The sequence below is a fragment of the Gasterosteus aculeatus genome, chromosome X (assembly GCF_964276395.1).
Source record: "Gasterosteus aculeatus chromosome X, fGasAcu3.hap1.1, whole genome shotgun sequence".
NCBI classification, from domain to species: Eukaryota; Metazoa; Chordata; class Actinopteri; order Perciformes; family Gasterosteidae; genus Gasterosteus; species Gasterosteus aculeatus.
Genome location: NC_135698.1, coordinates 11,195,334 through 11,210,378, shown reverse-complemented (window position 1 = coordinate 11,210,378; position 15,045 = coordinate 11,195,334). Strand labels below are relative to the sequence as shown.

The 15,045-nt window shown below is 44.0% G+C and overlaps 1 protein-coding gene across 3 annotated transcripts in view; it reads left to right on the top strand.

Moving 5' to 3' along the window:
* Window positions 1–15,045, top strand: part of LOC120809446 (furin) — a 53,488-nt gene that overhangs the window by 15,358 nt on the left and 23,085 nt on the right. For all 3 annotated transcript variants that reach the window (XM_078082744.1, XM_040163261.2, XM_078082745.1), the window contains one exon: window positions 10,235–10,333. In XM_078082744.1, the coding sequence (XP_077938870.1) occupies window positions 10,235–10,333 (99 nt within the window). The remainder of the gene's footprint in view (window positions 1–10,234; window positions 10,334–15,045) is intronic.

Below are 15,045 nucleotides of genomic sequence, written 5' to 3'. Positions count from 1 at the left end.
TCTAAGTCTGAGTGATGAAGAAGAGCGGCCGCCATGCGGAGGATGAATGCAGAATACATTTGCGGTGTTCGTCTGTATTTTTCGGGGCTCCTTTTTTAGAATCCTTTTGTGGGCAAAGAAAGAAAAGAGTGGCGAGCCGCATGAGCAGCCCTGTGTAACATATAAACGATGCAGAGGTTCTTCACATTGTGTTCCCTAAAATAAAAGTGACATGAAAGAATGGAGCAACTGACCCAGAAAGTACCAGGGGCTTTTTGTTCAAATGGCAATTACAACCTTCTGGCTCTTGGTGCCTGATAAAGAGTTTGTCTCAGATATAACGTGATTTAAGTTGTGGGAAATGGACTCTAGAGGGCTCGTTCATTGAGTACTCCACCCTCTTGTTTGTATTCACATGTACTTCTTAGCCCATGATGCTCGTCCCTTGTGACTGCAGACCTACTTTTCGTTCTGCGTGCGGAAGCCTGCATCGGCTTAAAAATACTCATTTTCATTAGCTGACAAAATAAATGCAATTTCCGCAAAATCTTGATTTATGTATATTACATGGTCATAATAAGGAGTACTTAAATGTCCTCCCATTGAGACGTTGGGTAAAAGTGTATTATATGGATTGTTTATGATTTCTAGGCTACATTATACAGTAATGGGAAAGATGACTGCATTATTTATGTCTACTTGTTTGGTGTACACGAGGACCTTTCGCAAAGCCTCCATCCATCCTCCATCTATGCTGCGTTAGTTCTGCAACAGAGGGTCGCATGCCATCCCTTCTAAAAGGTGGCGAAGTGGAACTGAATTGCACCGCTGTAGTAGCGTGCCTTTCATTATCCAACAGTACACTTTTGGGCAGTGGAGAAGCTCAAATTGGCCACACCGTGGTACCTGCTTTGTTTTTGCCGTCCCTACATGGAGAGACCGCAGGGTCACCTATAAGCTTAAATATATATGAACAATGCAGAAAACCATGGGCTTATTTATTTGGGAAAACAGTCATTCACAGGGATGGCACCACGCTTAATATACTACTATAGGAAAACCGTTATTAATGCAGATACAATCTGGATTATTTTAAAATGTATCGTATTTTAGTTTGACTTGTTTTCTATGATCAGAAGCACTGGTATGACTCAATGATTCTTGTGATTTCCAAGCTCTTTTTGTTTTGATCGTTCCCCCTCGGATTACAGATGTCGTGGTCGAGTCAGCGTTGCCTTAACACTGTTGCTTTGAATGGAGGAAAAAAAAAAAAAGATTCCTTTCAATCTGATGAACAAATGCACCGTCAAGGCCGTCGTGAAAGAGTGGAACTCATAAACCTGAAGGCATTCTGCTTTTAACTGTGTTGGTTTTAGGAGGATTGGAGGAAGACAAAACGCGTGGCTTGATCGAGCCTTCACAATGTATTAGAATCTCTGTTATGGATGTAGGAGAGGAAATTGGAAAACAAAATAAGGTTAATCCCTTGTTCTGTTGTGCAGAAAGACTTCCCGGTCCTGAAGGTGGTAGTTCTATGATGTAGCTCACCAGAAGGCAGCGTTTTCTCATTAATACGAAGGCCGTCACAGGACCTTGCACAAGAGTCCTTTATAACAAGTGCTCCGTTCTCTCATATTTCTAGTGCTGCTAAACAAATGCACACACCCCTCACTGCAACCACGAGCGGAAGGGAAGTGCCTCCTTTTCTGCTGCATTAGATTTATATAAGCCTGCCGCAATATTATTTCTTCAAACTCTAAATCCTAAATGGCTAAACTCCTTTCCCTTCTTAAAAAATGATAGTTTTCTAAATCCTCTTCCAATTATTTTTTACCTTCTCTCATCTTTAGACTGTTTTCAGTTTGCGTTGCGTTCGTCAACCCCCGCTTCCGCTAATCACACTGTGTTGTGTCGAGATGAAATGGCTGTAAATGTCATGCCCTTTGCAACAAAGTGGGTGTTTTGCTTTGAATATCGCAGTGACAAAGCATGCCTGATTTGGCTGGCTGAATGCCACGGGAGAAGGCTCTCTGTAATGGTTTTAATCATTCTTTGTCATTAAATAATCAGATTTCCGTCCCAACGACGCCGTCACGCCCTTTGTTCATTCCTCGCCACAATAAATTCCAACACAGACAGAATAATACATGAAAATGATCAAACAGTGAACCGTGCGTTTTTGTCATTAGCGTGTTTGTCGAGGGGCAGGAGTCTCACTAGTGCATTATGATAATGCTATAAATAGTGATAAAATATCAATTCAGTTCAAAAATACGTTCTCTTGCCTGCATGTCCAGGAAGTGGCAGTGAACCTTCAATCCCACAGTCCATGATGTTATTTTCAGTCTGATATATGTCATTTCTTTAATGGCAGACCGATCTTGATGTCATTAAATCATTGTATTAAGAGTACACATGCTCATGCGGAGGATTTGGTTTTCATTGGTTTGCCTTTTTGCTATTCCCATTTGTGCACGGACTCATTGTTCAGCCTCATAACTGCTTCCCTGCGCGCTCTGATTTGGGCACAAAGCCAGCTCCCATGCAGAGGTTATTTCAGGCCCCCGTGGAGCTACGCAAGGCTCAGGCTGCCGTTCTCAACACACAGAGACCCAATTCTCCAACTCGCCATGTTTGGACGGCCTCGGCTTTCTATGCTCTCAATGTTCAAGAAAGGGGTTTATTGTTGCGCTGGAACGAGGTCTAGTTCAAAGTCACACAAAGTGCCACTCTTGTAGTGCGCTTGCTCCCGTCGTTCCGACGCCGCTACACTTTGTGTCCTCGGCCCCACTCAAAATGGATAAAATGACACAAAGGGAGCTTGATCTTCATCTCTGGGCTAATGTGAAGAAGCAAGCGATGTAAGGATGTCTTGTATTAGATTGTATATCTTTCAATCATTTTAATTCAAACTGCAAAATCACTTGAACTGGTTACCACGTATGCTGGTATAGAACTAACTCTTTTTTTATTACAATTCAAATTGTAATCATCTAAATACAGTAAATTCAATTGGAGTGAGATTAAAATCGAAATATAATGCAATAAAAGAAGGCGCATTCTAAGTCTTGTATTTTAGAAAACAAAAACAAACAAATGGTATTAAACGTTATAGATTGTGTGTGTGTGTGTGTGTGTATTTGTAAATTTTTAGTAGCACATGCAGAGAGGAGAACTGTGCCCTCATTTCATGTTCACATTCCATCTATATATACAGTGTACTATATACATACATACATACATACATGTATATTTCTGTTTTCATTTCCTTTCCTTTTGCCTGTTGTTTTAATGGTTTTATGTACACTTTGAATTGCCTTGTTGTTGAAATGTGCTGCACAAATGCATTGGCCTTGCCTTCCTTGGTTGCCTCTTCTTGCGGTGTGTCTGAAGGTGCTGACTTGCTTAAATTCTCCTGAGCTGAGACCTTGAAATGAAGGGCACGCTGTAGGCACAGGACATTTGCACATTTACGTTTTAGTCGTCCATCACTGCAGCTTTACATCCACGACGCCTCTCAGTGCAACTATTAATAGATTGACTGATCCGACTATGAAAAAAATCAATAGGAGAGCCGTTTGAGTGCACTTCACATTGATTTTAAGCATACTGTAGGTACTGTACTAACAAGTAGCAGGATTTTAATTCCTAATTTAAAGCGTGCCCTTTTCCAACTGCAGACAACGGGTTGAAACAAAGTCATGTAGGAACACAAAGGCGCTATTAATGTAACTATGTGGAGGAGAAGAGGATGGGGAGAGAGAGCAGGAGGGACAGAGAGAGAGAGAGATTTTTTTTTTTGCTTTGAAGAGTCAAGTGCATATTGTGGTTATCCAAAATCGCATCACAATTGCAATCAGGTCGACATGCAGCATCCAGGCATGAACTAAAGGCTAGCAGTGCTCAAGTTACACTTGAGCAGAACCTGTGAATACTAAACAGTGTAAAATACTCAATATTTCATAAGATTTCCTTTCGCGATAAGTTTTTTTTTTTTCTTTCTTTTTTTCAAATCACACTATCTTTTTTGTCTTCCTCCGCATTTACATAATGTTATGCTTGGTTGCCTGAGCCCTTTGTCAGATGCACTCACTGTAGTGGCCCCTTTTCTCCCTGGGATTTAAAGAGAAATGACGCTACTCTATATACCTCTCCCCCAGACACCCTTTAAAATTAACACAGTCTGATCTCGATGCTCGGCCTTAATGTAAACGTTGCCTTCATTCATCATCAAGTCGTTTTTTGCTGTTATTCCTCATGGCAAGTGCAAGAGGCCCCCTGCGGCCCGTGTTTCAGCAAAGATCCTGTTTACAAATCATCGTCGTTCATCTCTTATCTCCATAGACGCCCAAGTAACCATTACAACTGTGATCTATATCGGGTCACCTGACCAGCATAAATACTGATGCTACTAATAAAAGACACTCCGCGACACTGCGAAAACCATTGGCTCCATCTCCCCCCGGTCTCCATGAATATTCAAACGCTTCGGTGAAGCATAGTTAGAGTTGGATGTTTACTAATTTGGCGAGTACATTTTTCACCACCCAAGTCAGGGATTTCAGACTGAGGAATCAGCCCAGTGGGATAAATCTCAAATTAAAAAGGCATGCGGATCTGAAATATTTAAAAGAGTATCTCTCACACACCCATGCAATGTCGTCTTTACCCGTCTTTACTGCGTCTCTCTTTCTCAAAGCTCTGCCTGTATGGTGTGTAGGTGTGCACGCGCGTGTGTGTGTGTGTGTGTGTGTGTGTGTGTGTGTGTTTGTGTGTGTGCGTGTGCGCACACATGTAAATGACTTTTAACACCGGCCTGAGTTGGATATGCTCGCTGCTCGTATCAGTGGAACTTTAAAGCGAGGTTTGGCTGAGTGATGATGTAGTTTTATATTGCGTGTGTGTGTGTGTGTGTGTGTGTGTGTGTGTGTGTGTGTGTGTGTGTGTGTGTGAGCCCTCTCTCTCTCTCCACTCTATCCCTTATCTAAAAATCACAACCCAAAGATGGAGTACATCAGGAATCAGCCACTTTCTCAGCAAAAAAAAATGTAAATGTCTGACGCGAATGCATACGCTTCACACACACTCAAGACATTTTCATTTTCCGGTCTTATCCAGCTCTAAACTGGTTGCATTAAGTCTTAAGGGACGTGTTGGAGATTCAGCACGTTTTATTCGGGTTCTGGAATCACAGAAGGTGTTACCACCACTGATTGGAATTGCAAGGCAGCAGTCCTTAAGTTTAACAGCACGGTCTGAAATGAGTTCCACGGTGATATTAGCCAAATGTCAGGCGTCAGTGGGGCCTCTCTTAGTGCTTCGCCTTTTGTAGCTGTTTCTGACGTGGAGTTTTTTCGCCCATCTGAATTTTGTCCTGTGATGCATTTTGTTCTCCCTTCTCGCTTTCATTTCTCTCTTTTCTGTCATATCCCATCCATGTGTTCTACTCTCCTGAATAGGAATAACACCCCTTTTTAAAAAATGTTTTTTACCTTGTTTAAGATCTTTGTGCTTCTCCAATAGCTGCTTCAATAAGTCGTAGGTGGCCCGAGTCAGTTTTCACACCTTTCTTGCTGCCTGTGTCTTATTGCTTTACCGCTGGAAGGGACATTTTGTTAAATCTCTGCTATTCAGCCACATAATTAGCCCAAACTCCTCTGTGGCCGAGCTTTTCCCAAGATGCAAAGTCCCCTGAGCTGGGTAATGTGGACGAGGCGGGAAACAAGCAGAGCCGCAGCTCCGATGCAAACAAATAATTACCCTTCACTTGAAAACACTCAATTAGCCTCTATTTCCAAGTAGAATAATGACTTTCCCCAACTAAGCAGAACGTCGGCTGTAATTAGTCCGGACGGTGGAAGCTCGGCGTAGACGATAAGTACACGACTGTTTTATTAAGCCAACAGCGAAAATATCACAACGCACCAACGAGCCGGCTGTGTATGCAATCCGGAAGCGACGTGAGTTGTGTGAATAGGCAAAGTAAAAAGGAAAGGCTACATGTAAGAGGAACAGGACACCGGCTTGGCTGCGCGTGCGGCGATCAATGCGCCGCTGACACTTCTGTCTCTTGGCACCGCGCACGCCGTTTTCACATGAGCGAAAGCGGCATCGTGTGCGTCGCCGTGGATACCTCGCACATCGATTTGCTCACAGTAGCATCGTCCATCAAGGTTAGCAAAGTCATGCTGCATTTTGCGGCCTGTCAATCAAGGGGCTCACTGTTTATAGGGAATAACCATTATTTCTGTGTCTCTAACCAACCATTGATGGTAGTGTTTTGTTTTGTTTTTCCCCCTAAAAGATGCATCCGATTGCCGCTAGTTCCATTGAGGACGTTCTGCACATCTGTGCACTGGGGAAGCATAAGGGAAGGAATATTTATTTTCAGCTTCCATCCACACACACACACACACACATACACACACACACACACATACTGACATTAAGATACACGTCTACATGATTGCATCAGTCGGTGGGAATCCACACTCGTACTCTCTGCTGCCTCTACGCCGCCACATCTCTGAGTTCTTTTAAGTCTCCCTGCAGAATTCCAGCGTGTGTCGATAAGATGAATTAGATTTTCTCTTTTTGTCATCCCACATCACTCAAGACAACAGCAGCGTGTTTGGCACAAAACAAATTTCAGGCGCGCTTTTCGACGAGAGCGCTGCATCATTTTATCCTCGCTGCTTTGACGAGAACAAACTTGTCACACGGGTTTGTGACATCGGAGGGGGTTGCCGCGACACTTGTGCGCGTACACACGCCGCAATGTGAAACAACATTAGGCCACGGCCCAGTGACAGCTCGCTCCCTTCCTGTTTTCGGCACCGCTGATCTGAAGCCAATCCCCTGTGGCCAATATTGACTTGACAGCTGTGGCAGGAGGTGGCACGAGCCCAAGGCAGCCCGCGCACCGCCCGAGAGTCCAGAGCAGGACGAGGACGCGGCAGAATACGGGATGCAGAGGAAAAACACCATGACGTTACTTTCAGTCACCTTGAAGTCTGAACAACCGAGTCTGACTTGATAACGTCGGCAGATGGCTTGAATTCCCCCCGTTGGAGTGACCTTTTGCAGCGTAACATGTAGAGGCTTATTTTTCTTCTTTTCTTTCATTTCCCAATGGTGAATAGCAGGTGGAGAAAATAGGCAAGGTAAAGGATTATTAAAGAGAAAGGAAAAAAAAATTTGAAACATTGAGTCGGCTGAAGAACTGGTGGAGAATAACAAGTACACCTGGTTGATTCCTCTGACGCCTCACCAGCTCACGGACTGACTGAAAGCTTTTAATAAGTGATCATCTGAATCTCAGTTCGATTCAAACTCAGCCAACGGGGAGACGCGCGTGAAAAGTCTGCTCAGTTCAAAGTGTCTCAAATCACGACCTTGAAATGATGTCTGAGTTAATTGACCTAAGAGGAATAAATCTATAGTGGCATGTTTCGCAAAAAGGTTATACTTAATACTTTATATAACAGAGTGTGTTCATAATTAATGCTGGTATTGTTATATTTAATGGATAGTTTCATCAATCCAGGGGTTTTAATATGGAAAAAGCACTCAACTGATTCTCAGTGGATTTCAAATCTAAGATGAAAGGCATTAATATGGTTAAATGTGAAGTGTGAACAGAGGAAGAAAATGAATTAATTATCCGTCATAAATGATATCTTCAAACACAGAACAAGGGCTTCTTTCATTGGAGTTTAACTACAAAATGATGGTATTATCTGAGAACATAAACTTCCCTGACTTATTCCTTTGGGTTTAGTGAAAATGAGAAAAAGACTAAATAGGAGGACATTCTCTGCTCTTATAGAAGAAGGATTTTCAGTAACCGGAGCTGTTTTTATTCTCCATTCTGTCCTCCGCTACATTTTATACTGTAAAGGTAACATCTTTACATATGTTAGCCACCCCTGCAAGATGTTCTGCATATTATTATACATTATACAAGTGGAATAACACAATATTCTTAAATTAAATTTAGAGTTAATTTGATTTTCTATCGTAAAAGGATTATTTAGTGTTGGCCATGTTCATTGGACTTCATCCAAATAATTAAATTTAATAGATTAGCGTTTTTAACGTTGGGTTATTTTCAGTTATATACAGCATGCAGCTTTTTTAATTTCATACCTCAGGGCTACTGGAAGGTAAAGGCAAGATGGAGATGGCGGCGAGACCCCCAAAGATTTGAGACATGAGTGTAAAGGTCAGTATTCCTCTATAGCCGACTCACAGCGTAGCGGCAGGGTGACTAATGGCCCACAGCGCACTCAATTATTATCACCAGCACGCACACACACACACACACACACACACACACACATATTGTGATTATTTCGGGTTGCGTCTTTAGGGATGCATGACTCCACACATGTGCAGCTACACCAACACTTCTATCTCCCATCTTAATTTCCCAAGACCCAAAGACTGTAGGTCTAAATGAGCACATCAGCACTCTAGGAAATAGGTTTGTCTCGCCTCTGGAAAAAACCACGGCAGTGCGACGCAAACCAGCCTCCTGCCCCCCTGCAATCAATGTGAAAATTGGTCCCACTCATTTATTTGGTTACAGCCGTCATCACATCTAAATCTCCATCTCAAAGCTATTTCCTGTGATGTTTTATTGGAGACGGGGTTTCAGTAAGTTCAGTGACTTTCTTTTTCAACTCCAAGTGTTCTGTCATTTTATGTGGTGATTTAAGTTCTACTTTCTGTGCAATGTTACCTGTATCGCCTAGAGCCATATTAATGTATGTGGCCTATTTCGCCTTACGTTGGCTCGATGTGTGAAGGGCGTTGTGTAAGTCATCAAGTAAAGAAATGTATTTTTTTTTTGTGTTGAGATTTGTTTTCCTGCTCTCGCCCCATTTTGAAGGATTTAAGGATTGCTGTTCCGCAGAGCTCTCACTTCAAACGCAGAATGATTCATTTTTCCCCACACGCACAAGTTGTGTGCGACCTGAACCTCCGAAATGGATCATTTTTCGCCGAATAAATTGACGATCACTCCGTTTGTGTGGAAATGAGCAAGGGATTTAAAAAAAAAAAAAAACGAGTCTTAATTACAGATATTTCACAAATCAACTCAAATTGTGAGGCGCCAGCCGGGCGGCTTCGTATCCGTGCTGCCAGACTTCAGACAACCAGTCTGGTTCGGCTTGCAGGATCGGCCCGCGGGCCCCAGGGGAGCCTTCCATCCTGCTGCGTCTGCTCTTCTCCCACCTCACGCACATCCATCCTGCCTGGTCGGCCCGTCAGAGCCTGCGTCTCTTGATACCCTCCTCCCCCCCCCGTCCCCCATCTCCTCCTCCGCTCCACTGGGCTTGTGAAGGTGAGCCAGTCCCCAGCGGCACTACTGTACAGATTGCAACGCTTCCACTTCAAATGGAGGCTTCTCCCTCGCGCATACCTGTGTAAAGAGCATCAGGGCTGCTCCTTCCCGTCTTCTTCCTGCGACTTCTTCTGTTTTTGTTATTTTAGGGCTTCTGCGGCACACTCACTTACTTACTTCTGGCTGTCTGTATCATTTACTCTCAGTCTTGGGTCTTGGGTCGGCTGCCCTTGGCCGCGATGACTGGAGGGGGGGCGCAGACTGCTCCGTGCGTCACGTGAGAGCAGAGCTGCCAAAAAGAAAGCCCCCCCCCCCCCCCCCCTTCCCCCTCCTCCCCCCAGAGGTGTTAGGCCGTTTTTTTTTTGACAGCTGTCCTCCAACCGCTTGTCCTTATCTGTTCTTTCATGAGCGAGCTCTGCAAAGGGACAAAGACAGCCGCACGTTGAAGGCTCCAGTCGAGCTCTGGGTTGATTGATGCTCGGTCTAATGGATGCCTCTAATCACTTTTGAGAGATCGTGTCCTTCTGCGGTTGTGTAATGGATGTTGTTCTTTTATACCTTTGCGTATATCTGTGTGTGTGTGTGTGTGTGTGTGTGTCTCACATTTTATTCAGTCTCCAGAAAACCTGGCGCTCGCGACTCTCCCGTGGCCAAGGCTCGTGCAATATGTTCTGGGTGCCAATCAAAGAATACAGTTTTTTTTTCTTCTGCAGTAATAGATGCTCCTTTAGCTTCACGTGTGAGAAGAGAATGCCACACTCGGTTTCTCAAATAAATGTGTCTTTTCAGCCCTTTTTGAAATGACCACGGTCTGCACATTTGCTCTCGTGCTCATGAGTGCTTTGGGGGCGGCATTGAGCGTTATCAGTAGCTGAACTCATTGCCTCTCCCTTTATGTCTGTGCAGGTTTTCGGTGATTATTATCACTTCAGGCATCATGCCGTGGAGAAGAGGGCTTTGTCCGGCCACAGGGGGACGCACAACCGACTGGAAAAAGAACCCAAGGTAAAGCTGCTGTCAGTTCTCGCACACCTCATTTCCACACTCTTATATTGGTAACAAAAGGACAAAAGACAGATTGGATTGGACACATAGAGTGTATATATCACAGGAGAAAAGGATGCCAGCGTCAATGACAGCTTGTCAAACTCTGTGTTCTGTTCAGTCCATGCCGGTCCTTCCATCTGTCCCCATGACCCAATCTGAGGTACCACCTAGCTGTTTAATATGCAGAATAAACACGGCACACAACACAACAGCTGAGAGAGTCTCTGTGTTTTGTCTTGAAATTGACTCCACTCCAGTAGATTTATTATTTGCATTTAGATGTTGACTACAGGAGAAAATTGGCATTCATCATTGCAAAGTAACAAGAACATTTCCTGTCCCTGAATGTTGTTTCCATTTGGACATCTTGAATTTGCATGCAGACCAACCACCAATTTTATACCCGGCGCACTATTAAATCTGCGCTTCAGTAGATGCATCCCGGATGTAGTTGAGTCAGCATGGAGACGCCAACAGACCAGGGATTAAGAGATAAGCAGTCTTTCTCCTTGGGAAACATGTCTGGCAGTATCCATTGTCATTTATCCTGTAGGTAAAAAAAAAAATATATATATATATATATATATATATATATATATATCCATTTTCTAAATCCATTTTATTAGTGGCAGACAGTAGAGGGGGTGGAGGAGGGAAGAAAGCTTGCATTATGTTATGTTGTAAATTAGCCCTCCAGCAAGAGCCAAGTCTCGGGGTTCTTTACATAATTACGTTCACGCACTGGTTTTAATTAATTGTGGTGGTTCATTTAGTCTAAGACGGTCTTGTTATTACAACTAAACTCACACAAATCCAGCTGAATTCGGATAAAAACAAATCCACCTGAGCAGGCTGACTACAGGAAAAATAAGCCTCGGAGGAACACTAGATGCAATCTTTCATTCCCCCGTACATACAAATGATTGTTAGATGGGAGAATTATAGATAACCGCATCGCTGTGTTGTGAGGGCAACAAGAGATAAGCTGAGGAAAAATAGAGTTTACTCACAATACAGGCTCTCATTACTCGGGTCATGTGATGTAAGCAACGCAGAAGAGATCATGAAACTGAAGAAGTTAACCTTTTCATTTCAACACCTCAGCGAGGAAATGTTTTTGTCTGTTTGGACCTGAGTGGGCAGAAAGCCACAAAGGTCTCACTACCAAAAATGATACTCTGTGTGTGTGTGTGTGTGTGTGTGTGTGAATCCTCTGTGGCTGGAATAAATAAATCGATCCGCACAGCAGAAGATACAGCAGCTCTTTGTTGTGTGACTCACTGGGTGTAGAATGCGTGCATGCGATTGCCATCGGTTGTGTATTTCACTCTTTATCTTATTCCGAAAGGTTCATTATATAGCCGCTTCTCGTCCTCGACCCCGCCCGAGACGGTGGCGATTGCTTTTGAGGAAATACAAGCAGCCGGTCCTTTATCGCTGACACAGGCCCGTGGGGACGGGCGATGCGAGACTACACACTCCTGGGTGCGTGTTGGTGAACAATCCGGACCCCAAACACCCTCCCTTCTGGAGCCGCTGCCACCTGACTCCTCTGCTGTCGTGTTTACATTGCAAACACCGTCGGCAGTTGTGTAAATTGCCTCTGTTTAAAAAGCGTCTCACGAGGTACCCGAATGGTGCTAAAAGGGGGAGGTGGGGGGGCGGCATTACCAAGTGAGAACCGACGTGGGCCATCTGTAGCGACGCAGGGTCTGCCAAGTAGCTAACCAAGTAGGTCTGTCGGCTTCTCCACACAGCGAGCCAAGCCGGCCCGAGGAGACCGCCGCTGAAGCCCCCAAGACGGCGTTAGTGAGATACGGCGACATTCAGGGAGGCCGGCGATGTCGGGCTGAACGAGTGGTTCAGAGGCGCCCGCTACGGCACAAAAATGGTTTTGTTGTTGGCAACAAACGAGAGCTGGAAGTGACAGAGGCAAAGACGTTTGTCGTTGTCAAGGTTTCAAAAAAATGTACCGTTAGAGATTTTAGTGACAATGACAATGTTTCTGGATGAGGCACAAAGCGTGTTGAATTTATACCCGCCGCCCCATCGGCAGAGCTGAGGAGAGAAAGACGTGTTTGACCAATGAGATTCCATCTGGTTGGTTCATCTCTGTCAGCGGTTCACGTTAACGTGTGATTTAACCCCCGATGCTACTGAGGGCGCCACAGGTCACCTGCACACCTACACAACCAGAAACAGACCCAGCCGCAGGCCAAGCGCGGCCGCTGCCAAAAAACACTACGGCACCAGTGAGTGGGTTAGTTTTTATCTTTAGGAGAATTGGTCTATTCATAGTTGTGTACATAGTGTGTGTGTGTGTGTCTGTGTGACCATCCGATTCTTGGAACAAAGGGAGAAAGAAGGTTCTGCTTTACTTGGTTCAAAGCAAATACATTTAAGAACGCGGGGGAAAAGCGTAATGGTTGGATTTAGATTTGTCAACGCTATGAGCTTTGAGCTCGCTTTAGTGTTTCCTCTCTCATCCGGCTGCCGACTCTCACATTACCTCCTTTGTCTCTTTTCCACGGCACCGTGGTGCTAACGTGCCACTTATCACCATCGCCTTTGAATAATCACGCAGTGGCAAAATTACATTGGCAGCTGTGTAAGCTTTCACCATTATGCTTCCCTGGGTTGTTTTTTATCCTCTTCTCTCTTTTCCCCTTTACCTTCTCTGTGAAGGATAAAATTGATTTGTTTTGGGACGGCTGCTGTTGCTTTTATACAAACGGCAGGGTAAGGCAGCTCCCTGCGTGCGGTGTCTCTCTCTCTCTCTCTCTCTCTCTCCTATTTGTAAATTTGACATTGTGCGTTTTGAGGCCGTGCTGTTAAAGGATAAGGGTGGAAATAATATATGTGTGTGTTGCTGTCAACAAATCCCATCAAAGAACCAAAACCAACAATGCTGGTGGGTTTTTTTTTTTCTCTCTCAATCCGTAGATTGTCTGTTGTCTGAGCTCGGTGCCGCGTCCGCTACCAAAAGGCATAAACGCCTCACTATGAGTCACAGGAGGGTCATGGAGGAATAATGTATTTGTTGGGGACTATTTTCAGCAGCGGATTAAAGGCACTAGCAAGGGTTGGAGGCATTGTCCCATGTCACAGTTCTCACATGTCGACGGGTTGTGGGCACTTGATTGAATGATTTGAAAGAAACGTCTAAACAAGCACACTTTAGTTTTTCAGGGGTCCTGATCCTCAGGTCGCGAAACATCAAGTTCCAGTAGTATAAAAATGGACTCAAAGTGAACTTTTGTGCCTCATTCCGTCGCAGTGTGTTGCTCATTGATGGGTTTTCTTTAGTCGAACTAATGAAGATCATATATAAGCAATCATATATACAAGTAAGGCTTTGAATAAACTGTCTGTTGGATCAACTCATTATTAATTTGGGTCTTTTCGGGGGATTTGTTGATAATACAAAACAAACAACACCAGACTCCTCCTTCTAACATGTCATCTTTCTCCATAAACCGTGGAAACGGGTTCACAGATACAAAGCGCATTACACACAATACCAGCGTGCGTTCTCCTTAGTCATCAGACGGGAAAGCCCTCAGGACGCTGTGCGAGAGTCGGAACAAATAGTTTATTTGCTCAAGCGGATCACGGACCTGGACCACCTCCAGACCTCATTCCTGCCTCATGATTGCTTCCCTCTGAGGTCGCGTTTGGCTCCGTGTTGTCCGCCTCCCAGATCACAGGGTGCGGTCCAGGACATTAATAAATGTAATGAAATGAGATTAATGTTAATTCGTCGTTGAATAAGGTGAATGGCTTCATCCCGTGGGGCAACGTTTTAATCTTGAAGCTAGACCAACGTCGGCACCTGCACGTCGGCACCGCGCGCTTCAGACTGTGAGAGCACGTAATCATGAGACAAGCACTCGCTTCTAGAAACATCGCCGACAGCCCGAGAGAAAGTCGGGGGAATGAAAAAAAAAAAACCACACAAAAAAACATAGAAAAGGACCTGAATACCTGAATAACAAGTTGGACTTTCACAATCCTCTGGGAAATGTGCAGGACGATTCCTGGTTTAGACACAAGTTGCTTGAGGGCTCTTGACCTAGAAGCAGAATCGGTTTAAGCTTTGTCACCTTCAGCAACAACTCATCGCTGACAGTAATAATGTCCAACAGCATTTTCTGAAAGCGCTTCAGAGGACAAGTATCTGTTCTAGCAGCTCACTTTAGCTTTCAAATATTATATTAATTCATTTACTAAATCTGATTGGCTTCTACTTTAGAATATGGTTTATAAAAGCAATAACACAGGTACGTTTATTTGTGGTTCCTTAATGACTTCATGTATCATTCTTACATAAAAGTGTTACAAACTCCCAGCATTTATATGATTTTAGTGATCAGTTATCAATACACCTCGTCAAATGTGCCAAATACTGTATATGTTTGATTGCCTGGACAAATGTGGACAAATTTGTCTATGGGTGTCTTTCATCCTTCTTGCCTCACAGAACAAAGTACCTGTCAAGATCTATAGATACAAGCATGGCAGGAACAAGATCTCTTAACTGGTAACATTCAATTATTTCCCATTGTTTGGCTGCCGGCGATAGCTTCTTTTTTTAAATAATGTACGTATAACCAGTGTGTGTGTGTGTGTGTGAGTGTGATATGACATTTGCCATTCTCGGTACGAGCCTT